General features: G+C 39.5%; 2 protein-coding genes across 13 annotated transcripts in view; one reads left to right on the top strand and one right to left on the bottom strand.

Annotated features, from left to right (window-relative positions):
* Positions 1 to 14,732, bottom strand: part of EVC (EvC ciliary complex subunit 1) — a 46,908-nt gene extending 32,176 nt beyond the window's left edge. For both annotated transcript variants that reach the window (XM_059845197.1, XM_059845198.1), the window contains exons 1-8: positions 14,562 to 14,732; positions 12,153 to 12,263; positions 9,692 to 9,775; positions 8,956 to 9,185; positions 7,939 to 8,023; positions 5,623 to 5,721; positions 3,334 to 3,471; positions 1,283 to 1,441 (exon numbers count right to left, since the gene is read on the bottom strand). In XM_059845197.1, coding sequence (XP_059701180.1) covers positions 1,283 to 1,441; positions 3,334 to 3,471; positions 5,623 to 5,721; positions 7,939 to 8,023; positions 8,956 to 9,185; positions 9,692 to 9,775; positions 12,153 to 12,263; positions 14,562 to 14,732 — 1,077 coding nt within the window. The remainder of the gene's footprint in view (positions 1 to 1,282; positions 1,442 to 3,333; positions 3,472 to 5,622; positions 5,722 to 7,938; positions 8,024 to 8,955; positions 9,186 to 9,691; positions 9,776 to 12,152; positions 12,264 to 14,561) is intronic.
* Positions 14,733 to 14,938: 206 nt separating this feature from the next.
* Positions 14,939 to 24,991, top strand: part of EVC2 (EvC ciliary complex subunit 2) — a 61,227-nt gene continuing 51,174 nt past the window's right edge. For 9 of the 11 annotated variants that reach the window (XM_059845194.1, XM_059845192.1, XM_059845191.1 and 6 more), the window contains exons 1-3: positions 14,939 to 15,067; positions 16,938 to 16,992; positions 24,280 to 24,440. In XM_059845194.1, the coding sequence (XP_059701177.1) occupies positions 14,939 to 15,067; positions 16,938 to 16,992; positions 24,280 to 24,440 (345 nt within the window). Of the gene's footprint in view, positions 15,068 to 16,937; positions 16,993 to 24,279; positions 24,441 to 24,991 lie in introns of those variants that run through there. The other 2 variants (XM_059845187.1, XM_059845193.1) reach the window with 2 other exon arrangements.

The raw sequence follows: 24,991 nt of genomic DNA, 5'->3' as shown, positions 1-24,991 counted from the left end.
AAAGTTAAATACTCAAGGAGGATAGATGGACAGAAGACAACATGGAAGTCCTGGACCTCTTTTCAAGATACTATATGGCACACCAGTAAAGGCTCTCATTTTGAAATGAGGACACATACCTGATTCTGATCATGCTGTGATTCCTTCAAATACACAGTCAGACAGAGTTCAATACATATACTAAAAATTAGTATAATTGCCTACAGCCTAGCAGCTTATATTGCACTAATTAAGAAGTAGCCCATGATCACAGTAGGGAAAGGTAAAAGTGCAGCTGCTTTAAGCAATGCTGCAAGGTTAGAAAGAGTTTGACAATGCTGTACTAAGTTAACAGCTGGACTCGATCTCAAGGCTCTTTTCCAAACCAAATGATTCTATGATTCTCTGACCTACTGTAATTAATAGAGATGTACCTACAATGACCTCTGCTATGAGATTTCAGCATCATCACAGTAGCAACTTCAGGCAGGAATATCTCCTGTATCTGTATCCAGATTATCTTATCTGCAGTCTTCCCATCTGAGGAACTTACTGTGCAGCAGCCCAGTTTGGGTCAAGTGTGATCAGCAGCAAAGGCTTTTTTCATACCTGGCCAGCTCAGTCTACTGAGCTGCTACAATGCAAAACTAACATGCTAATAATTACTGTATTTGTTTATACACCAAATTACTAATAAATGCAGTGATTCCAATTGGCTGTTAATCTATAAATTACATATAACTCTTTCAGCATATCCTGTGCAAAAAACAAGGAAGGATCTGTTAGATTTAACACAGCATAAAGCACAGCGCCGGTGCATTTATGAACACAGTTTTCCCTCTTCAGACCATATTCCTAAGAGCTGATAAGAATTTTCAATTCAAATTAAAGTCCCTGAACACACAGAATCACCCTCAAATTTAAATTAGAATTTGTCAGTCAAAGTGAAATAAATATTTTGAAAGAAAATGAAATTTTGTAATGCCCACAGTAACAATTCTCCATCCATTGGATCTTGTGCTCTCGCTCCTGATTCACCATCTGCATTAATAATACTTTTTCCTTATGTGACTACCTAAATGATATTCTGAAAATTAGAACTCAAGTGCAGAGAGTTCACCCTCCTATGAATCTTCCTAAAGTGCAATGGAAGTTGAGCTCTCAGCAATAAAGCTCAAAGAGACAACTGGATTAAGTAGTCTACATCACTCCTGAGGCAGGACTGACAGACTCTGCACTGACATAATTCTTTCTGTTCAGATTGACTAAATCCGTCTCAACTTTTATTTCTTTTTTACTTTACCATTGCCTGCAAGTCTTGAGATTCACTTAACAAGCTTTCTACTGCAATCATCTTCTCAGTCAGATCCATCATTATCTTTGTGGCTTTGGCACTTGAGCATTTTGATTGGTCCAAAAAATCCTGCTGGGCTTTGTCAGTCTGCTTCCAGAAGGCTTCCATCTGTGGAATATGAATCAAAAAACAAACCATGTTCCCTCATTAATCATCTGGTATTTCATTATAGAGAGAGGCATATATATGAGTCTACTGAAATACAAGTCACAGACAGCTCTCAGCATTAGTTATATTGAACAATTTACAAAGATAAAGAGACTATTATATATTTTATATATATAATATATATTGGTGGTGGCTCCTAACCAGCAGGTCAAACCTGACCTTTTAAAGTAACTGTCGTAATACTTTTTAACTACCTAAGAATTTGTTAATTCTCTACATATTGCATCTATAAGAGCCTATAATGTTCTTACTATTGATGGTAAAATCCTAGAAGATAAACGGCATCCCTTTTATTCTGGGAAGTTTATTTAGCTGTAGGAGCAGGTATTCTAGTCAAACAAAATTTTTATAAAAAAAAGAAAAACTGAAAATTATTACTGTTTTACACCATCAAAGCCTTTCACAGCTAGATACTACATAAGCACTTTGCTGAATTAAATACTTTATGTCAGCATAGTGTATGTGCCAATTCTAAAAGATTATTATATGGACAATCCCTTGTTTTAGGTTCTGATTCCATAAACATGACTGTGTACACTGTCAATATTCTGTGCTCTGGGGGATTACTCGTACACATGAAGGTAAAAAATGCATCCATCACCACGATTTCTATTAAGTACCCATGAATTTTGGAAAAAAAAAGTGATTATGGCATCTGTGAGTATGGCAAAAACCTCTTTATATTCTCAAAGGAAGACTGGATTAGTTCAAGGTACTGAGCTAAAAAAATCTGCATAGAGGGAAATTATTTTCAGTACAACGAAAAGCATCTGCAGGCACAAGAGTGACAGACCCACTGAAGGATGATTGCTGCTGGTGAATAAATGCCTCATGTTCCTCAGCAAGGTTGCCAGCAATTATTTTTACATGACTAACTCTGGAAAACTCTAAACAATCATTTTTCCACTGAGCAAAGTTAAAGTACAAAAGAAACTTAACACAGATGTTCCAATGTTTCCAGGACTTCCACTATAAAGTGAAGGGCTCAGAGAAAGCAGAGAAAATTCCCAGTGAAGCACTTAAGCACCAGACATTAAAAAATGTTAACTCCTGTATGAAAAAGGCCCAAGGCTGAGGTCATGGGCTGTTTGGTCCAGGGCTGAAGTGCCACAGTCAATCAGCACAGGCAGCTCACAGAGCTGTCACTCTCTCATTTTCATCACCAGTCAATTTGCTCAAACTTCAAAAACAGGGCCAGGAAGAATATTACTCAGTTTACTGGAGAACAGGACATAGAATGTTCTTAACCTCCAGTTTTCTAGCCTGAATCTAGACTGACACAGTGAACCTACTTTAGAGAAAAAAAAAAATGCGTGCTATAAAATGGTATTTTCATATCAAAAAATGTAAATATATTCTCACGCAGAAAGCTGCTAAAAAAAAAGGCTTTGCTGAAGTAAATGCACAAAACATACTAAAACATTGTCCAGCAACTATAGTCTTGGTACTTCTTTCTGCTGGAAAAAAATTGTAGGCTCTTATTACTCCCTTACTCAGTTACAGGCATTGACAAAAGCAAGGTGCTAGGATAACATTCCTACAAGTCAGGCTATATATAGGCTTGAAATAAATCTTATCCTCAGACAAGCACCAGACATTTCTCAGGTGATAGAACAGTAGTGTTTTACAAAAAGCATAAAAAATGTTTTATTTATAAAAACATATCGACACAGAAAGGGAGCTGAAAATATTTTGCTGGGGCAAAGTAAAAATATTTTCAGGACACATATAAAATACTAACTGTGGACTACTCAACAAAACCATTGCTCTAAAGAACTCCCCACCAAGAGAACAGCATTAAAATAAAATTTTAGAAAAAATTAGAAAGTTACATTATCTACTATGTGCTCGGAATATTCTCTTTCCCTCCTTTCCAGGTCTTCTAGAGTCTGGAACTCTGAATTACGTGCTCCTGACATTTCAGTACTCTGGAGTCTAGAATCAAGTTGTTTCTGTAATTCTTCAAAATCCTGGGGGGAAAAAAATCAAGTGATTTCTTAAACAGAAAAACAGATATAACTTCTGAATTTGGGAGTGAATCTGTATGTCAGTTCTGGCTCATGGCTAAGGAAGCTGAACAGAAGTGTTCAGAAAGTTCTGTCTCTTGGTAATGTACCTTCTGTAGCAAACAAGGCAATCTCCAGATATATGGCAGCTCTGAAGTAAACTTAATACAAATACATCCATTTCCACTAGGATGTGAGTAGTCAAGACTGTAGTCCATCTCTGCTGAATGCATTAGTAAACACTGCTTCAAGAGCTTTTACACTAATAACCCCTGGATCTATCTGCAAATATTTTTATTTTAATGCATGTGCCCCATCTAAAATGGCAGCTATGAGTGTACATGCTGTGTTTAAAAGCTCAGGTAAGTATCCAGGTGATAATCAGACAGTGATTCCTGCAGAGGGCTGGATGAACATACACGGATGAGCACACCTGTAATGCTCATAAGGGACAAATTATAGGCTGCATGATTACATGAGGTTTCACAGTTTTTCAGTCCTTTAGAAACCAGGGTGATTTTTTATGAAAACTGATGTTGCTGACAAATACCAGTCTGCTGCCATTGCTTAGTAAGCTGATACCAAAAAGGGTGACTCTTCCTTCGCTGCAACATGCCTTACATAGCAAGCACTGGCTTTTAACACAATCCACTTTTGGATATCAATGCAATAACTTGGTACCCTTATGCCTTAAAAAATGTAAGTAGAGTTTGACAAGCTTCACTAACAATTTCATCAATATCCCATGAATTTTTATGATGCAGAATTAAAAGTGGAAAAGGCTGCAATAAAACATGTAACATCTCTTTTACATGGTAGTCCTAACTAGCCTTGTTCCTTGTGTGATATCTCACCTCTAAGACTGTCAGGTTTACAAGATCTTTCTCTCCATCATATAGGACACAGAAAACCCATACTGTCACTTAAACAACTGGACTTCTGTGACAATTATTGCATCTAATTATTTGGATTTAGTCCTTTTCTTGCAGCATCTTAGAGCATGAGGACACTGATGCCATCAAACTTCACTGAGGATTAGGTTCTGTTAGGAAACATGCCTATTCTAGATCAGCTCTGTTTATAACTTGAAGTCATTACCAGAAGACCACCAGTAAAAGGATTTTGCACATCTAATTTCACTTTTCATCTAGTAAATACAATAAGTTTTAATACTAAACCTGAGGATTCAAGGCAGAAAAGTGCTTTAAGGCAAAATACCTTCTGATATAAATCATAGGGTACAACTACGGAAATTCTTATAGTAATTCACAGATTGTGAGACTGTACAAAGTATTCAACAACTAGAGCTCATGGGCTGATAGACAAATGTCCAGATGTGAAATTCCATCTACAAGTAAGAAAAGCATAATTGCTGCTGGGATTAGGCTGCCCTCAGTATAAACATTCAAGACTTGGATTGGCAGGGCACTGGATAACCTTAACAAAGCTTCCTACAGAAGGCTGGGCCAGACAATCTCAAGATGTGCTTCTCAATCCAGATTTTTCTGTGACTCTAAACTGGAAAGTGGAACCAATAGCTCTCCTATTTTCTATAGTTTTGCAAAGCTTTTTGTTCTTTCTAATAACCTTAACAATAGTACTGTGACTCCACCTGAAACACACTGACTGTCAATATATGTCTTCCAGTTCAGAAGTGGCATATGGACTAGGATATAAGTACATGAAAGAAAAAAGGATGATGAGGAAAATAAGTATATTTTTCCCTCATGAAAGCCTTGAGCATCATACTGCTACTTTATTTCCTGCTATTTTATTATCAGCAAGATACCTGGGATCAAACAAAGCCCCTGATAATTAGAAATTATTAAATCTGAGTGAATAAGGTTCAAAATGTTCTGTTTGCTTAAATGGATTCAACTACAAAGTATTTTATCTTTAACAGATTATGTAGATCACTTCATATAGCAACAAAGAGGAAAAGCATATAAGGTAATGTAGAAAATCAACTAACAAGGGAGTTTCTTTGCATTTTCTTCAGAAATAGATTACAAATGACATGGCTGCTCAAAAGGAGTAGGTGAAATGGCCTGCTGTGGTAATGAAATTAAGTCTTATTTTGAATGGTCTTAAATACTAACCAACAAACCCACTTACATTTTCCTGATTCAAAAGAATCTTCTTCAATAAACCACCAGTAATCTTCTTTTTACAATGGAAGTCTGTGAGGTATATCTTGAAAACCTGAATAAACATCTGTTTAAAAGGAAGAAAACAACACCCAGGTTAAATACCTGTTCATCATTGTAAGGACATCTTTGTGATAACTTTAGCTGATTTAAATCAATCAGGGAGATTATAGTGAATCATAAGAGAAACAACAGATAAATTAACATATTTATCACCAGTGACTCTCCAGTACTTGCACTGTGAAAAATTCTCTGGTTTTGGCTCCAGTGAGATACTGGAAGATGGTGTTACACATAATCTCATATATCCTTGTAACCAGACAGACACATTTTAAACTATTCTTGACTGGAGAAAATGCAGATCACTTGAAAATACAAAGCCCATTTTTCTAAAGTTTAATGAACCTCTAAACTGGAAGATATTAACTATTCAAAAGATACTTAAGACTCATTACTCTGACTTCAAGTGTAGTAAGCCACAAAATACATTAAATATTTCTATATACAACCCAAAAGAAACTATCTCAAGTTCTAGCTAGCTTCTCTTGCAAGAAAAATATTTCTTTTCCATTTGTGTGCCTTTTTTTTTTTAAGACTGTAATACTAGTGTCTTCAAAAAGAAATTTTTGAATTTTTTAACACTGGAAAAACTTTTGCTTAACCTTTTCCCCTCTTCCTCAGTTAGAGTTTCAATGTAAGGTTAATTCATTTCACTAGTAACTGCTACAGCTTTTTCCAGTGTGGAAATAAAATACATGAAATTTAACAGCCACCTGCCTGTTCCTTATAATCTTGAAAACAAGATGATGCAGAACTTCCCTGCGTAAAACATATAAAAACATAAATGAATACATATTTACATATAGAAACAGTTATTGAAGCCCATGTCAGGTGGGAAATCTGGAAATATAATTAGAGCCCAATAGAAGAGAAAACCATATAGCAGTCATGTTTTGGATCTCACTTGCAAATGTTCTGGACAGGAGTTTGTCAAGTTTTGAACACACTACCAAGATACCATATACAGTAAAAAGAAAAAAAAGTTCAGGAGAAGACTGATAGAAAAGGATGTATTTCCTTAGACTTAATGTCAAGAAAAACTGAAATCAGAGAAAGCAGAGTGGGAAAGAAAGAAATTATTCTCAGACTGATTTATTTTTTCCCTTTTTTACCTTCTGGCAAAAATATAAAGCTGTTTAAATATTCAGCTAAAGGTCAAAGTCCTTTGTGGGTATTTCTAGTGGGCCACAAAACATGTTAAGTGCTCATTTTCTCAGTGTTTCTGTGATTACATCACTATGTTGCTATTTACCTTCCTTTAGAAATTGATTATTAACTTTGACATCAAGTTCAACCTTCTATAATCAAGCTAAACTTCCTTCTGGAATCTAATCACAAGTTCCCTTTCTCATCTAACTAGATGTGGATAATCCATCAGATGAGCAACTGCTTCCCATGTTTACCTTCCTGTTTCCTCCTTTGCGTTGTGTAGAAATTTCTTCAGAAAAACCCACCCTTGGAAATATTCTCAGTGGATTTAGTAAATTATAACTGAAATTACCAATTTTGTTTAAACAGAGCTCAAGAAAAGAGGGGAGGAAAAAGTGGTAGACTTTATGTCCAGATTTGTATTTACTGAGCTAAACCTCAGCAACAGTAATGGTGTTCATCATGGCTAGGCAACACAAACAATCATTACTGAATATCCCATGGCCTTAATTGTACTTTGCTTTTCTTTTCTTTTTTTTTCTTGTCAGTTTTGGATGCTGTGACTTGATGCAGGTAGTTATCAATGGTTTAAATGGTACCTTAATCATACAATTGGAAAAATTCAGAACTATTGTACTTGCCACAATGGCACTGATTCAGATGAACTGAATTTTCCATTTTATTCCAAAAGCTTTAAGTATTTGGAGTCGCAATACACAAACAAGCAAGTTTGTCCTTAAGACAAACTCTCCTGTTAAATAATTTATTACCTCTTCTTATGAGCCTCAAGTGCTGTATGTTAATCTCTGGAGTAATGTTTAAAACCAATTTTTTGTATTTGCTATATTGGCATTTCACAGACCACTATACTTCATCATATTTCACTTCCTTAGGAAGCTCATATATATGCAGAGTAGGAGGAAAAAAAAAGTCAATAATGTGGAAATGCAACTCTGCTGCACGATATCTCACCAGCACTATATCTCACCTAGCCAGCTGTTTATGTTTTTTCCTAAACTAACATTCAACTAAGATGTTCAAAACAATGAGCTATAAATGAGATATAAGTACCTACCACATTTTTTTCTTTTCTGAGTTCAGTATCAAGAAGCATGAGATCTTGTAAAGTAAGACTGCAAAGGCAGAGCTTAACATCAAAGCTAAAACAAAGATTAAAAATGTATAAATAGCAATCTAAATGACAGTTACACAAGAAGACAACACAATATAAGTTTCATTTAACCACTAGATCCTCCTAAAAACACTGCCTCGAAACAGAAGTGAAGTTACTTTATTTCTGCATTGCCTCCTTTTTCTGTATGTGAAAGGAAGCAAAACAGAAAGCTTTTAATAAAGTTGGCACTGCAGTTTCCTCTAGAAAAAGACAAGGTGAACAATGGCATGAGTAGATACAATCAGGGAAAACATGGCTTTAAACTGAAACAGCCAGAGTAAGAGTGGGTATTTTGTAAACATTCTTCTTGCTAGTACCTTTCCCAGTACCTGGGACACAAATACAATTTTGTTATTCTTGCTAATGAGAGTGCAGACACATATTCACCTAGAGGTACCTTGCTGTGGTGCAGCTGAAAGAAAATCAGAGCTGACAATCCATTTCAATTACGTCTACCTGCTCACAGCAGTGTCAGAGAGGAACTGTTTTCCCAGAGTAGACATGAGTAGTTCCCACTCAAACAGAGAGAGCAGAACACTGAGGGTTCTCAAGGCATCTGCAGTGTGAGATGTCATTGTACAGCGCAGAGAGCTCCATCCCCAGCACTGTAATATCATATATCCTAACATATATCCATGAACTGAACATACAAGACATAACAAAAACATCTCCTTATCCTAACAGTTACACACCTTTTATGAGACAGCTTTTGGCCAGCTCTGATTCCCAAAATTTCACCAAGAACAGGATGACTTCCAACAACTTTATGTATTAATCTCCCAACAACTTTTTTAGGGTTATAAGCAGATAACCCTGTCCTCATGTGGTGACTGTGTGCATTCATGCCCAGCCTTTCACCTTTATTGACTGTCCTAAAAACACAGGAAATGACCAAACAAGGGCAGGTTTACTGCTTACCTCTCACATGTCAGCACTTCAGGGAAGCTGGCTACTTTTAGAAAGGCTCGGGCCTGAAACCTGTCATCGCTTGTTGTGGAATGTATTGTTGTGGAGGAGCTACAGTCCTCTTTGTCTCCCTGGCTCAGGGATCCCAGGCTGCCTGACATGGATGTCTCCACTTGATTAGGCAGAACTGCTTGTTTTGGATTCTCATGCAAAGATGGATTGGATGAGCCATCTGCCAAAGGCTACAAGTCAAAGGAAATTCACAAGGTCAATAAGGAGACAAACACCACATCAATTTTCAGTGTTTACTTTTAAGGGAAAAATTAAACAGTATACACAGCAAAAGTGTTTCCATGTACATGAGAGGCTTTTGCATTGCCCAGGAAAGCATTCTTCTGTTGTCGTTGGCTGCTTGGTGCATGCTTTCCCTTTTAGATCCTTGTGGTGTTTTTTTTATGGCTCCTTAGACAGATGCAACTTCCATTAATGTTAAGGGATAGACAGGCTCTCTTAAATACAGTGAAAATTGACTGGACACCAGGTAAAGCATTGCAGGTTCCAGCAATGAAGGGGAGCTGAAAGCAGCTGACACCTTACAAAATAAGCCCTGAGTCAATGGACTGTAAAAAAAGGAAAGATCCCTGTTAAGCAGATTGGCAGTTAATCTCCTTCCATTACTTGACTCTGCAATTTACTCTGACACAGAATGACTGCCATTAATTTTTACAAGCAGAATCTACAACCTTACCCTAAATTTCTGGTTGATGGGATAGATCACTTTTGCCTTTAATGCAAATGCTGCAATGTTACTGTTCAGAGGAGACTCACCTTCCTGTATGGAAAAGAAAAAAAAACATTTGAGAACAGCAGCAGATCTGGCAATTATTCACTTTAAGTATCATGTGCTCCTTTTTGTTACTCAACTTAAATGCTCCTGTTGATAATTGTTTATTGATTGTCCCTGCTTTGGTGCAAGAAGTCTTCTCATAAAGCTCATTCCAAGCAGGAAAACTTGAAAAGGGAACTCTTGTCATTACCACTGCTACAAAATATTTTTAATTCTCCAGGAGAAAATAGGTAGTATCTGGTATTTGCAAGGTATTTTCATTTTGCATCTTGTCACCATCTCCGTACCCTTAGCAACAGCTAAAGATTTTACAAATGAGACTAATAATAAAAACTATCAAAGGATAACAAACTACCCAGATATCATCATGGCCATAAATTCTGTCCTTCAATTTAAATAAAGAAACAATAAATTAAGCAAACACAGTCATCATTTTGTCCCAGGAAAAACTTATATAATACAACCCTTACCCAAAATCTAGGGAAAATAACAATGTTTTTCCAAAGAACTTTTAATAGATACTGAATTCTTTTCACACAATTTTCTGTATCACATAATCTGACTTTCTGCTACTGCCTTTTTCTATATGCTGGAACAATGGGATCATAATTTGTTTTAAGAGGTTAGGTATGGCTTAATAAAAGTTTGGCTATAAATAGCAGATAAAATGTGTAAATCCAAGCACTAGGACTTCCTATTTTATCTCTTTTGGTTTTGTCATATGAAAGACTGATTTGTCAAAACACATGGTTTTTCATAACGCTTTTTGTAGGAAATATCAAAGCACTAATAGAGTCTAAAAATGGAAATGGAAAGAGAAGAGCAAACTATGTAATTCACTGGACTTCTACCACTGCACTTTTTCATCTCCATTTCATTTATTTCCATTTTTGGGTTTACTGATAAAGTTTACTGATAAAGTTGTCCCTGGTGAGCAGTCCCAGCACTGCAGTATCTCATCAGGGACAGGAGTGGACAGAGCTACTGGAGGCAAAGCAGCCAGTGCAAAGCTGGAAAGCTGTATTGCAGTGTGCTAGAACTAACACATCCTGCTTCTCAGCAGGCATAAGTAACACACAATTATTATTAATACAGTAATTATGGTATTATTGCAATGGGAAAAGTCTCAGAATGAAAATATCTGTTTTTCTGAAGTGCTTTAACCTAATTAAAAGCATTTTCCATCTATGCTTCTTCATAAAATGTCAATTTGATGCTAGTAACAGCAAAAGCCTCTGGAAACTGGAACAAATTAGTAGAAAAAAATACATATCATTTCAGTAGTTAGACAGATATGTGGAAGAAAGTCCCCTCAAATAACAAGGTTACCTCTTAATGTCTTATAAATGAGTCGTGTTATGGAAATGGATAGAGTTGTGAATTATCACCTTTAAAAGACTGTGATCCCATTTCAAAAACACTGGTAATAAGCATGAAGATGTAAAATTGTGTAAGCTCTCCCACAACATTTACACTTCAAAAAATAACCTAATCCATGCTCACTTGTTATATTCTACGTTAACTCCAGCAAAATGACCAAGCATGTTTTGTCACCACTCCTGATCTCAAAGGTGAAATGAAGATTCATTACCCGTCAGGATTTAAACCAACAGTTTCAATATTAACAATATTATTTTCTTGAAATCAGTTCTTGTTAAAAGCTAAGCACTAGACTGGCTGGTTATCACTGACATTTTATCCATGTATTTAATTTATGTATAATAGACTGAATGAGTCAGCTGAACTGCACGTTTTTAAAAGAGCAGTTTAAATCACAATCTTTAGCTCCAGCAAGGCAAGTCAAATCAGCTTTGGGTGAAAGATAGTGATCTAATGACTACACAGTAAGACTGGTTCTCCAGTTATTCTGGGATTATAAAAAAAAAAAGTTACTGAAGTTACTTGATGTTTCCATTGAGAGTGGGTTGTTAAGTTTATATTTCTACATTTTTTCACAAATTCTCTAATTGTCTTTGAATCCCAGCTCACCACAGTAGTCTTTCAGTACTTACAAACTTTTTCTTATGTTAATAGTGTTAATTTATCCCATCAGCCTTTTGAAACTAAGGAAAACATAGAGATGAAAGCAAAGAAGTCTCTGTCCAAAAAGAACTCAGGATCTTGATTAAAATATCCAAAGAGTGCCTCGGGAGAAATGGAATTCATAAGGGGAATAAGTGCTTGAAATGGTTGCATTCATAAGCAGCAATCAACTCCCACTCTCCATCTTACACTTTTTCTGTACACTTTTAAAAGTCTCTCTCCAAAGCCACTAAAATTAAGACAATTTGGAGCAGGCCCTGAACATGCTCACTGCTACATGCAACAAAATGGACATCCACCTACAAGAGCAGAGCTTTACCTCCAGCACCATCTCCTCTTCTGATGTATAGGGTGCTGCTTTACTTTTCGTGAGTGTGTGTTCTTTTTCATCAGTGTTCAGGCTTTCCAAAAGTCTTTGAGAATCATCTTTCTGAAATTCCAAGAGAAAACATGAAATGTAACACTTGAGATCATGCAGGTTAACTGGAAACATCTTCCACTGCAGCCTGGGCACGTTCATGTCTCCATCATGAAAATTACTCCAGTATTAGTTGAAAATTTTGGAAAAATACAATCTGAAAATGGATGAAAATTTTACATACTCAGAAAGGAATAATTAAAATTAATGAACTTTTAAATTTGTCATTCATTTGGAACACACTTAACCCTGTATGACTTGCCTCTGTCACCTCTGGATCTCAGATGGTGAAATAATTCAGATTATATTTTTGGGTTAGCCTTTAGATGTGCTGAAGTGCAAATGCTGGTTGCTAAAAATCTACTTGTGAGAAAAGAACAGCTACAAATCTCCCCGAGCAATCTCGTAATTTATTTGTTACCATGGTAAAGAGTTCTTCTTAAAACTATCCCAGTGTATCCGATGTACAAATCAACATATAAGGGACTTATGAATCCTCCATGCATCCAAGTCCCACAGATTCGGGCTGTGATCTATAAAAGTTATAACTATTATAATTTAGGCTGAGTGAGATTAACTGAGGCTGAGTGACAAATGTGTTGGCTTACCATGGCGCTTAAAGCTGCTTCAGGCTCCAGGTACTTGCCCTGCTACCACACTAAGGATATTTCAGCTGCTTGGGATGGAATATATACTCAGGAAAGCTATCTCTGCTTTTACTTTGGGTACAGAAGGCTGCAATAGGTGCAGTTCAGCACCTGCTTGCTCCATAGCACTGCTGGGGCAGATAGTGGGAAGGAGGAACAGCCTAAGGTTGCCCTGTTCAGTTGGGGAAACCAGACACACAGGATACAATCTTCCCACTCTGCAAAGTGCTCTGTAGGCACCAGCCAAAATAAATAACCCTTTTACAGCAGCAGCATTGATTTTAATAGCATTTAAACATCTAAATGCATCTGAAGATCCAGACCAGGGAGAGCTGGCAGTTTCTATTCCCTATTGACATATATGACATAAAGGATAAAATTGCACATGACTACATTTGAGTTGGTAGTGGCAGTACAATAAAGATACACCTATTAAGGCATGGAAAATGAGCAATTGAATCAGAAGGGCTTGTACTTGCACATTGATCCGGCATTTGAAGTGTCTCCATTACTAGCCTAATGTCTGACTTCAAACAGAACTTCAATCCTGCAACTTAAAAGTAGTTGGGAACTAGAGAGTTTGTCTCCTATGTCATGTTTAATGACGATCAACACTAGCAGATACACACATGCAGCAGAGATGTTATAAGTCAAAAAAGGTGTGGTGAAAAACCAAGCTGGACCAGACCCCTTTACTTTCAGGCTGGCAGGACTCTCTGAAGAACTCCAAATACCCCTGCTGTGCCAGCACCAACCACTGCTACATCCAGCCAGTCCAGTGTGACCTGGGTCTAAGTGTGATGGGAGAATAAAGCATAAATCAACAACAATTCTCAGAAAATATATCTTCCTGGTAGATCAGTGCCTGCCTGGTTCAGTGGGTGCGTGCTGCCTCTGCAATCTTTGAGTCCAAACATTATGAAATAAAAAGATATGAACCACAGTACTTAAAAGAGAGCAGCAAGTATATTATTAACAAAATCACACACTCCAGAAAACCCTGTTAGTTTGGCATCAAGCAAACCATCAGCAGTGCTCAGGCTCCTTTATTTCTTTAGGTATCTATGTGCATACCCTCAGTGCAAAGTTATTGCTGCGGGTTAGTATTAATACTCTGTGCTGTGCTGTAACATGAACTTTGGAAAAGTCTGTAAAATACTTTGGAAATTAAATTACTGGTTTAGGATAAAAACTAGCGTTTATTTTCAATTATCTCACAAAGCTTCTTCCAACCAGGTACAACTTCCATTATCCCCAAAAGCAACACTGCCTCGTACATGAAGCGGTGGTTGCGAGACAACTTGCATGTCACATTTGTTAGAGATACGGGCAGGAGGGCAATACTCAGAACACTTCAACACTTTCACCGGCCTCCTTTTAGGGTTTGTCCATTTCTTTCAGCAACTATTAAAAGGAAGTAGTGAAAACCCTTCCAGCAGAGGTGTGGCAGGAATTACGGGGCTCCGCACCCACGCCCGCTGCAGCGCGCACTCCGCCGCGCCCCTCGCCCCGAGGCAGCCCCGGCTGTCCTGTGCAGCGACCAAAGCCGGCAGGCGACTCCTCCCGGGCCCTCCGCCCTTCCAACCTCCACAAAGCACTCCTGCTCCCCCGAGCCGTCCGCCCGCGGCCGGCCCGCGCCTCCCTCCCCGCCGGCCCCGCGTACCTCTCCGCCCCGGCGCGGCCCGAGCGCGCAGCGGCAGAGCAGGGCGGCGGCGGCGGCGCCCAGCAGCAGCCCCAGCAGCGCGGCAGGAGCCAGCAGGGCGGGCAGGGCCTGCAGCGAGTCCGCCCAGAACTGCAGCCCTACGGCCCGCAGGCAGCCCTCGACCGCCGCCATCGCACGGGGCCCGGCCCGCGGCGAGGAGAGGGCAGGGCATGAGGGGAGGTCCCGCTGCTCGGGGGCCCTCTACCCTCCGCCCTCGCCGCGGTGGGAGGAGACCGATGGCGGGTGGATGCGTCGGCTGAGGCCGGGCCTGATTCGGGACAACGCCTGGAGAAATCTGCGCGGCGCCGTCCGCATCCGCGGAGGGTCCGCCTGCTGCCATGCGATGGCCGCTGGCCGGGCTGCTGCTGGCGCTGCTGCCCGGCGGCCCCTCCGCGCCCGCTCAGCCCCTCGCAGCGGGCACCGGGCGGGGCCCGCCCCGGGAGCCCTGCGGTCGGACGGCGGCTGGGGTAAGCGCTGTGCCCGTGGTGCGCGGGTGGTGAGCGGCCCCGGGCAGGCCCGCGGGACGGTGCAGCGGCCCCCGCGGCGGGCCGTGCTCGGGAGCGGGGCCCGGCCGCGGCCTCTTCCCCGGCACTCCGGCTAGGGCAGCGGCCCGGAAAGCTGCCGGGCACCGGCGTGGTGAGAAAGCCGACAGGTTCTGGACAGGGTCCTCAGTACACTGGAGAGGGTCCAGCAGAGGGCCGCGAAAGCGATGAGGGATGTGAAGCATCTCTCTTATCAGGAGAGATGGCCGGAGCTGGGCCTGCTTATTCTGTAGAAGAGAAGACTGAATTGGGATCTCATTAATACATATAAATATCTCAAAGGTGGACATCAAGAGGATGGTGCCAGACTCTTTTCAATGGTAGCCGGGGACAAGACAAGGAGCAATGACCATAAAGTAAAACACAAGAAATTTCACCTCAACGTGAAGAACTTCTTTTCGTTGAGGGTGGCAGAGCACTGGCACTGCTGCCTAGAGGGGTCTTGGAGTCTCCTTCTTGTAGACATTCCAGACCCACCTGGATATGTTCCTGTCACCTGCTCTGGGTGACCCTGCCTTACCAGGGGGTTGGTCTCCATGATCTCCAGAGTTCCCTTCCATCCCTAATGATGCTCTGTCTGTGCTTCGCTGTGCTTCTGAGCAGAGGCCTTTGGTGTTTGTCTAGTCACAGCACCTCTGCTCAGTGGTGTCAGCCTCCAATGAGGAATGCAATAGCTGTTAGGATGGAGCTTTTATGTTCATTCTTTCTCCTTATCTAGGTTTGTGTCTGTCAAGCCATCTCAAAATGTGTTGGCATAGTTATCTTTTGCCCTTACTGTACGGTGGGGTTTAGAGTGAGTTACAAATGTAATTTGTTGGTAGGATTACAGAAAGACTAATAAACAGGAAATAGTATTGCAGGAAAACAAACAAACAAAACCTTCCCAAAACCAGGACCCTCCCCAAAACCAACAAACAGCACACCAATTTACTTCACCAGAAGAACACAAAGAAGAAAATTGCCCTTAACATGCTGTACTGTAACACTGGTGTTGACGTAAGTCAGTACTTAACATTACTCACATGCAGTGCTTGGTAGCAAACAGAAACAGTGAATATGGCTGATGTCACCAGGCTGAGTTAGATCCCTGTTAATTACTCACATTCCTACCTCTCTATTTGCTCCCATAAGGAAGAATCTTTGATAAACAAAACTCACTTGTGTGACTACTACATCTTGATCAAAACACTGGACAATAAAACTCCTTATAAACATTGGTTTCTTCTACTGATGGTTTGAGCTGTGATTTCTGTAGCAGTCTCTGTGGTCCAGGCACAAGCAGGAGGCTGTCACAGATGACCTTGCAGCTGCAGTTTTAGCATGTGGGCGCTTTGAAAGGCTCTGTGTAGTTCTCAGGAGGAAAAATGAGTGTAATGTCAGTGGGCTTGATATCTCATATTGACACATTCCTAATGCCTCTTAGTGATCAGATTTTCCTGCATCCTCAAATAGGCCTTTGAAAATGGCAAAGAAAGAAAAATATTATTTAATGAGAGCACACTAGTAGCCAGCCCAGCTCCACTATTGTGCAGGGACTCATCTTGATAATATGAAGTGTAAGTACAATTTGAGCCCCAAGCATGCATATCCTCACGGGGCAGCAGAACCTCATACTGCTTAACAAGCTGTGGGAGACCTCTAGAGCCAAGTTGTGTCTTTTCTGATAGTTAATTTTGGAGAAACTCAAGTCTTTATAGGATAGGCTTCTGTGTAATTGTGAAGCATAAACTCAGCTTAGAAGTTCAACAATAGATATTTATTAAAAGAGGGTTTTTTTATAATTCCTCTCTTCCAGGTATTTGAAGATGATCTGTGGCTTCAGAAAGAGATGGGATACCTAGGAATGGCAGGTATGCAGCTGTTACCTCTCTCTTTTCAGCATTGTGGTGTCCCAGGACTCACAGGGCATGTGTATGAAGGTGAGCAGGGTCCTAGAACTGTGCCCTGGTGGCCTGCTGACATCAGTGGGACTCTCAGTCTAGAGCTACAGGGGAGTGTTTGCACAGAAATTAGGAGCAAGGGTTCTTTAGGTTCCCTAAATGGCTTATCTAGAATGAAGCCCTTGTGGGAAGGCTTCATTTCATACCCTGCTCTGAATCATTTTCAGGAGGAGCCCTTTTTTAGTATAAACATAATGGTATAGGAGAGCACCCTCTGATGTCTAGAGTTCCCAGGTTTGTGAAGAACCCATACTGCTTAAAGCTGATCAAGATGTTCATTTTCAGAAGCTAGCTTAACCCCTGTGCATTTCGCAGTGTGGCAATACCTGTTCTTGAAGCTATTTTTATAGACCTCTGGAACTGCAATGGCTGGACCACTTTGTCCTGTACCAAAGACTGATTGTTAAAGACTGTTAGATGTTGTTGGTTAAAGACTGATAGATATAGTGGATCTAGAGGTACTGCTGGAATGCTGGTAACTCTTCACAGCAGATACCAAGTATTTTTGTCAGTGATCTCAGGTACAGTGAACATCTCCAGTGGTAGTTGACTAATCTTGTTGAAACAAAGTACCCCAAAACTTAGAGGAGTCACTTTGAGCTTGGTGTAGCTGCATCTGAGGGCTGACTGCCACAGGCTCTTTATGTAAATTTGAGAAAAACACTCTGTTTCTCTGAGTCTGTTCTTTAATTTCTATGTATGTATTATAAATAGTGTTCGACTTCATCTGAGTGTGGTAGAGAGGAGTATATCCTGAAAGGTTAGGATGTCCTCATATAGCACGTTAACAGGGCAACACTGTGTTAAATAAGCCTCTCCATCACTATGGTTCCCCAAGAGATTATTTCATGACATGTGTTTGCCTAGAAATTACATGCTTTGAGGCAGTTATCAAGTGAGATACATCTAATTTCTTTGCCCTGTGCCATGGCTAATTCACAAATGAGTTTATTAATTTAAATATGAAAGCAAGTAATTCAGATTTGCTGAGCTTGTTTTTTTCCAGTATTTATTCAATGTCATCTCTGCTGTGTGCATCCTGCCTTGTGATGGGTTGCAAATTTTTCATGTACCATCCACCAAGAGAGGAAATGAGTGTGATTTTATACTTAGGAAAAACCTTCTGGCCCTAAAAAAAAAAGTGGAGGATTTTGATATAATAAGTATAATTTTGTTAGTGGTTAAAATAGTATGGCCAGGAGGATGAGGGAAGTGGCGTCCCTTTGAACTGGACACTGGGGAGACTACATCTCAAATCTTGTCTTCAGTCAGCCCTCACAACAAGAAAGACATTGAGATGCTGGGATGTGTCCAGAGGAAGGCACCAAAGCTGGTGAAGGGTCTGGAGAATGAGTCTTGAGGGGAGCAGCTGAGGAAGCTGGGGTTGAGTAACCTGGAGAGGAGCCTCAGGGGGGGACCTTCTCACTTTCTATACTACCTGAAAGGAGGTTGTAATGAAGTGGGGATCAGCCTCTTCTCTCAGGTAACAGGTGACAGGATGAGACAAAATGGCCTCAGGTTGAGCCAGAAGAGATTTAGTTTGGATATTAGGAGCAATGTCTTCATGGGAAGGGTTAGCAGGCATTGGAAAAGGCTGCCCAAGGAAGTGATCGAGTCGCTGTGCCATCCCTGGAGGTACCTAAAAGATGTGTGCTTTGAGACATGGTTTAGTGGTGGACTTCACAGTGCCAGGTTTGCAATTGGACTTAATCTTAAGGGTCATTTCCAAACTCAATTATTGTGATTCTGTGAAATTCTGGCATTTTTTTAGTAGGTAAATACATGTGTTAGATGAGTGCTACAAGCACTGAATTATGTGCTTGATTTTATAACTGAAAACTGTCCCATTCTAGTAAATGCCAATTTTTAACATATTTAAAACTTAAGGTTTTAGTGATTTGCCTAATCAGAGTACTACATTCTTTAGTTTTTACTGAAGAAGTTCTTGATGAAAGCAGAGAGATGCATAAAACCTTTGTCATTGAGACTGGCAGCGTGCTGAAGTGTGAAATGGTTTGTGACAGCACACTGATCTCAGTGTTTCTGTTGGAAGCTTTTTTGAGTTGTTTCTGCATAAGATGAGAAAAGACAACGCCAGAATATTCCTGTGACTGGGGAACACAGTGGATTTTTCAGAGCTATATTTGAGTCTGCTCTGATTTATTCAAAACAGACCTGGAAAGTAGATTTGTTTTTTTGTGTTGATGCCCATAGTTTCTTTGACATTGTAACAAGAAGAGCTAATGGCAACATTCAAAACTGAATACCGTAAATTGCTACCTTTGCCTGTTCATTGTTGTGTGTAATTGAAAGGGCTTCAAATTGGATCTTGTATCCTGGATGGTTTTCAAGACAGGGAGTAATTTAGAACGACAACAACAAAAATATAGCAAGCAAGGATATTTAACTCCTGTCTTACTGAAATAAAGCAAAATTGTTCAAAGCTTTGCTGATTAATTTGTGGTGGGTAAGCAAGTGACATTCTGGAATCTGAATTGAAATATTCAGCCCTTGAGAGCCATAAATTAGAATTAATGTCTTAGTTAAATTGGTGGGGGTTTTTTTCTCATTTTTAATTCTGAACTTGAAATTTCACAAACCTGTCAGTGTCTTTTTGCTTTCCTATTGTAATTTGGCATTCTACTGCTTAGAATGGGCTGTAAAGGTATAGGAGCCTTAAGGACATACTGGAGTTTTTGATGTCAACCCATTGTAAGTTTTTTTTTAATTTTCCCTTATCCTATTTAATTGCTGTAGCCAAGAGTAACCTTCACCTTTACTTCTATTGTGATGTTGTGTGTGTGGTTCTGATGGTGGGTGGTCAATGCCACTGACATGTTCAGGACTCAGCCCCTTGAGTCCAGTGGTCAAGGCTTGTGCTGTACTAGGTCCATGTCCTTACACAGAACGAATTTCAAAGTAAAGTACGGCGTGATGACCATGATCAGGGGAAAATTTCTTTTCTTAGAATACCCATCCTTCTATCCCCAGTCTGTGTGAACACAGATCTACTTCCACCACACTCTTTATGCAGCAGGTGCCTTTTGTGCCAGGTCAGTTCCTCAGTATTTGCACTCCCTGAGCAGCAAGTGAATGCAGTGAGGTCTGGCAGCGGGTGCTGTCCTTCCTAAACATATTGCCTGTGCTTTGAGTGTGGCAGCTGGAAGCTCAGAAGAGCGACATGTCACCACCCAAGGCAATAGTGCACAAAGCTGGAGTGGCAAGTAACAACCTAGGGAGAACAGCAAAGAAAATTGAACATTAAGTAGCAGAGACTGCTCTGATCAACTGTGCATTTGTCATTTTGTATGGTGATGGAATGCACATGTGGGGGACTGAGTGAACACTACAGGAATGTGAGAGGTAAAATGTTACACCAATATTCCAGCTGTTGCAGTTATATTAATTTTTTTTTCTGTGCTTCCATTTTGAAATTCAATACAAGGTCTACCTACCAGCACTGGTAATTAGCTAAGAATATGCAGTTTAAGACAGGGTTATGATGTATCTGTATATATTTGGTTTATGTAGAATTAAATAATGGAAAAACATTTTATTAATGTGCTAATTAAAAGTAAGATAAAATATTTAACAGCTTGATAATGCCTTGTAAAACAGGGGAATTTTTTAATTTAAAACAAAAAACCAAAAAAAATTGTTAAAGATTGTGATATTGTCTCATAGCTCAAAAGAAAGTGAAATTACTCTCTTTCTTCGATGAAGTGTTTGATTTGGCATCTTCGGAGATGTTTACAGGAAAGCCCCAGCTGAAGCCCCATGCTCTGGTAGTTTGCTTGCTGGGAAATGTTTTGGCCTGAGGCGCTGTAGTCAGGGACTGCCTGTGGCAGCCTGGCATGCCCAGCTGAGAGGGGCTGCTTGGGCTGTGTGGAAAGCTGAAACTTCCCCTGCGTTTCAGAGATTTTCTGCAGGGGTGGGAATTGTTAGAAACCAATGAAAATTATGACCTTGCAGCCTGATAATGGCTTTTCTGAAAACAGCCAGAAAAATTATGAAGATTGAAGCTGTAGGAAGAAAAGAGTGGAAGGAACACGGAGACCTCAGAGTCACTGTCAGCACTGGGATGCATCTCTGAAGGGGCAGTGTTGATGGCACCATGGAAAAAAATTATACTTTTGAGCAGCATCCAAAAGAAAGCCCAATGCTTTTCAGTGAAAGGTTTTAGCAGTCAAGTGTTATTATTTCCTAAGTCTGATTAATCTATTTGTTAAAAAAAAAAAAACAAACCTGCTTCTGAACAGAAATCTAGAATATATGTGAAAAAGACAGAATGTATTATGCCTGTACCATCCTTTCTCAGATATTTAGAGTCTAGCTTTTCAAGCACCCAGCAGACATTTACAATCCTACATCTACAATAGGAACTTACCTGAAAAGAGACAGTAGGTGAATTGATAAATACAATTATGTTGGCTGATGTTGAGTATGCGGCAAGTTACGTGGAAATGCAGTTAAGTTCTTGTAGATTAGCTGTTCCAGTGACAGTTAAATATCTGTGGATCAGAAAAAAGCTATTTTATTAATTGACAGTCAATACTTGAAACAAGAATGCCACAGAAAAGTGCAGCTTTACTGGCAGTGGATCGAAGGTATTATAGAACAGTCTATAATGTTAAAAATTAATAGGCAAGATGAGAAAAATTCTGGAGAAAAGCAGTGGCTTAAGTTGCTGTATGGACATGCATCATACTGGTTGAATCTGTTTAAGCAAAACCTTCCACTGGGAATATATAAGTGGATTTGCAGAAACATCCTTGTCATCATCATCAATGCTGAGGCTGCTTAACATAAAAAGTTCAACTACTTCAGTGACTGATGATGGAGCAGCCAAATGACATGCCTGGAGACTTCTGCTGGGAGTTGGGAACATTATCTTGGGATTGTAAGTGATGACAAAGCATGGCTTGAGAACAGACTCATCTATGTAATTAGTCATACTGAGATTCATTCCCAGTCAGGGAACATGATCAGTTAATTAAATTGGTTACTGTGGATTTGATACTCCTTAGAGGGAGAGTGTCAGGCTTTGCTGTCACATGTAGAGTGCAGTTGGGTGTGCTCATGGAGATGTTGTACTACACAGGACACAAGATCAAAAGATACTCTATGAAGCAATAGCACACTTCTTGTTGGCTGACCTCCTCATCCCAAATTCAGAAGGAAATGATCTGCTAAACAAGAAGCACTTTAAAGGTAGTAGTTGCTCAACAGAGTTCATACATTTTGTCATTTTGACTTCTGACTTACAAAGCCCTACAAAGAAGCTCATTCAGGGTTTCTGTTTACTGTAAAGGAAAGTGCATTTCCTGTAGTCAAGAAAACAAAAAGAAGAATTGGTGCTCCACCTTCATAGGAATGGGGTGACAGTTACATTAATGTATGAGAGACACAGCATATATAAAATTTATCTTTTTCAGTGTATGAATATATTTATACAAAACTGCAAAGAGCCTTGATTCAGTAGAGAGAAACAGGTTTAAAGCCAGTGGAGGTGAGATACAGTATATTTGGATCTGCTGGGGAGTGTCATGGCTAGGTGAGCTCAAATTGGTATTTAGCAGGTTTGTACTGCACTGAAAATTCAGCACTGGCTTCATTCTGAGTGATTTGCAGCATTGCTTAGTCTTGAAATTGAAATAAGCCATGGATGACTGTCTTGAAAAAATTCCAACCCCAAAGATATGTGGACATTTGTTATAATTCTGCATATTTCTGTTGTCACCAAGTTTGCCATGTTGTTTTTACAGTCCCTCAATTAGTCTGAGTCTGTCACATTGTTTAACAGTGGTTTAAATACTTAAGTAAAACTTAGAGAAGTTAATTAAAACTGGTCATAAAATATAGACACCAACTTCCCCTGGCCTATATATTCACAATTTAGTCAAGTATATGCTACTCCCTTCCAAATAAACATTGGGAAGACAGGGCAGCTCCCCAAGTGCGTGTGCGCCTGAGTTTTGTAAGCAAGAGGATTGCATCTCATTCATCCTGTTAACAGAATTATTTTCAGTGATTCATGTGCATTAATGCTTTAAGGCTCCTTTTAAGGGTCGAGTTCTGAAAGCTCTGTCCATGCTTTTCTATTTGCAACTAATTGTGTTCCCCTATATTGTTCTTCCTACAGAGCAGTGGCTTTTCAAAAAAACTGCTGCTACTCATATTGATGAGATTTTAGTGTCTTCAGCTTTTCATATTTTATTAATATGTAATAGGATTTTTCATAGAAAAGTCATTTCAGAAAATTACTTGCCTTTTTAATGGGAGTTTTTGTTCATTTTATTGTATATTGCTGAAAATTGATTTAAAATAAGTAATAAATGAGAGTAATATTAAGCAAAAAATGAAAAAAATTACTTCTTTGAACATAGACAACCAGCTATCATTTTAAATTTTCATAACATACTTCTCTTAATTCAGCAGCTTTACCTTTTGGCAATGTAACATATTAAATTATTTATTTTTAGTATAAACTTCTTTTATTAATGTCATAAGTGCTTTTACTTTCTTGGATCAAAGTGATATGATTTCAAAACTATGCCTGTTACTTTGTGTAATATCATCGACTAATCTTTCATAAAAATTTAAGAGTATAAGCTAGCATTTATATTGCTTATTACTGAATTTGTGAGCATTTGATTTGATGGCACTTCAACTGAAATGTAACTGAGACCCCTCTTCAGCTGGGAAGTATTTCAGTTCTGAATGTGTATTGGCAAGGTCAATGCTTAATTGGAAGACTGAATTTTAAAGCAGAACACCTTTAGCACTGATGCCCCTCACACTGTGTATTATTTGAATTTTTATGCTTTGCTGAAAGTTTCTCTGTGTTGAAAATATTAACAGTTGACTTATGGCTTAAACCTTTTAATTCATGCATTAAATGCTTTACATTAAATGGCAGAAAGTTTTCTGTGGGGTATATGGGAGTTCCTTCGGGAGGAAACAGTTTTGTTCTGACTCCTGCTGGGTTTTGCAGGACAAACCCCATCTCTGTTTCCTGGCTGGCCTCAGTCTCTGTTGCTTGTCATGATTTTGAGTGCTTTGAGAGAGAGTATCTGGCTCTGCCTACACATAGAGCTCTAGTGCCCTGAGTCCTCTCCGTGGCTGGACTCTGCACCAAGTGGCTGCCATGCAGGACCCAGCCTGAGCTCTGATGCTGGATGTTGCCTTGGTTTTCAGCAGTGCCCTTACCTGTGGTCATTCAGGCAAGCAGAGCCCCTCCCCAGCTGCTGAGCTCTGCAGCCTCGGACAGCCAGTGGAGCCATTCGCTGTTTGCCCTGATCCCCTCTTGGACGAAGAAGGTGATGTTCAAACGGGAGTCTGACCTCAGCCACCTTCCGGTCAGTAACAGATGGTTTGCCAGTTTCAGTGTTTGTAAGGGTTGGAGCAATTCTGTAAAAACTGAATGTTGGGAATTTACTGTCCAGTACATTTCTATGTACATTAGTACATTTCTAGTTCTGTCTCAGATGACTGTGTTCATTTGACGTGACTTCAGCAACACCAACTAGTTTTGGGACTTCCAAAGAATTCCTGTGACAGGTACAGATGTGTGATTGCTGTGTAAATTCTGATGGACTTAGTAATGAAAAGAAACTGTGTAGTCTGATGAACTTCGTGCATAGTGTGGTTTTTTTTGTGACTCATGATAGTCAAAAGATGAATACATCAATAAGATTCTGATAATTACTTGTGGAAATAAGTAGTTTTTACACATTTGGACTAGGAAAAAGATTAAACTGTTGGGATAATAAAAATCCTACATTTGAAGCAAATTGGTACCTCTAAATGTTTTTTAAAATTATTTATTTATTTAGATAATTTAATTCGTTGCTGAAGTTTGTGAATTGTGTTTTCAAACACTATGTAGATTTTTCCCCTTCCTCCATAG

Source organism: Haemorhous mexicanus, chromosome 4, assembly GCF_027477595.1.
Source record: "Haemorhous mexicanus isolate bHaeMex1 chromosome 4, bHaeMex1.pri, whole genome shotgun sequence".
In the NCBI taxonomy this organism is placed as follows: Eukaryota; Metazoa; Chordata; class Aves; order Passeriformes; family Fringillidae; genus Haemorhous; species Haemorhous mexicanus.
The sequence above is the reverse complement of the archived record's forward strand: the minus strand, read 5'-3'. Positions and strand labels throughout refer to the sequence as shown.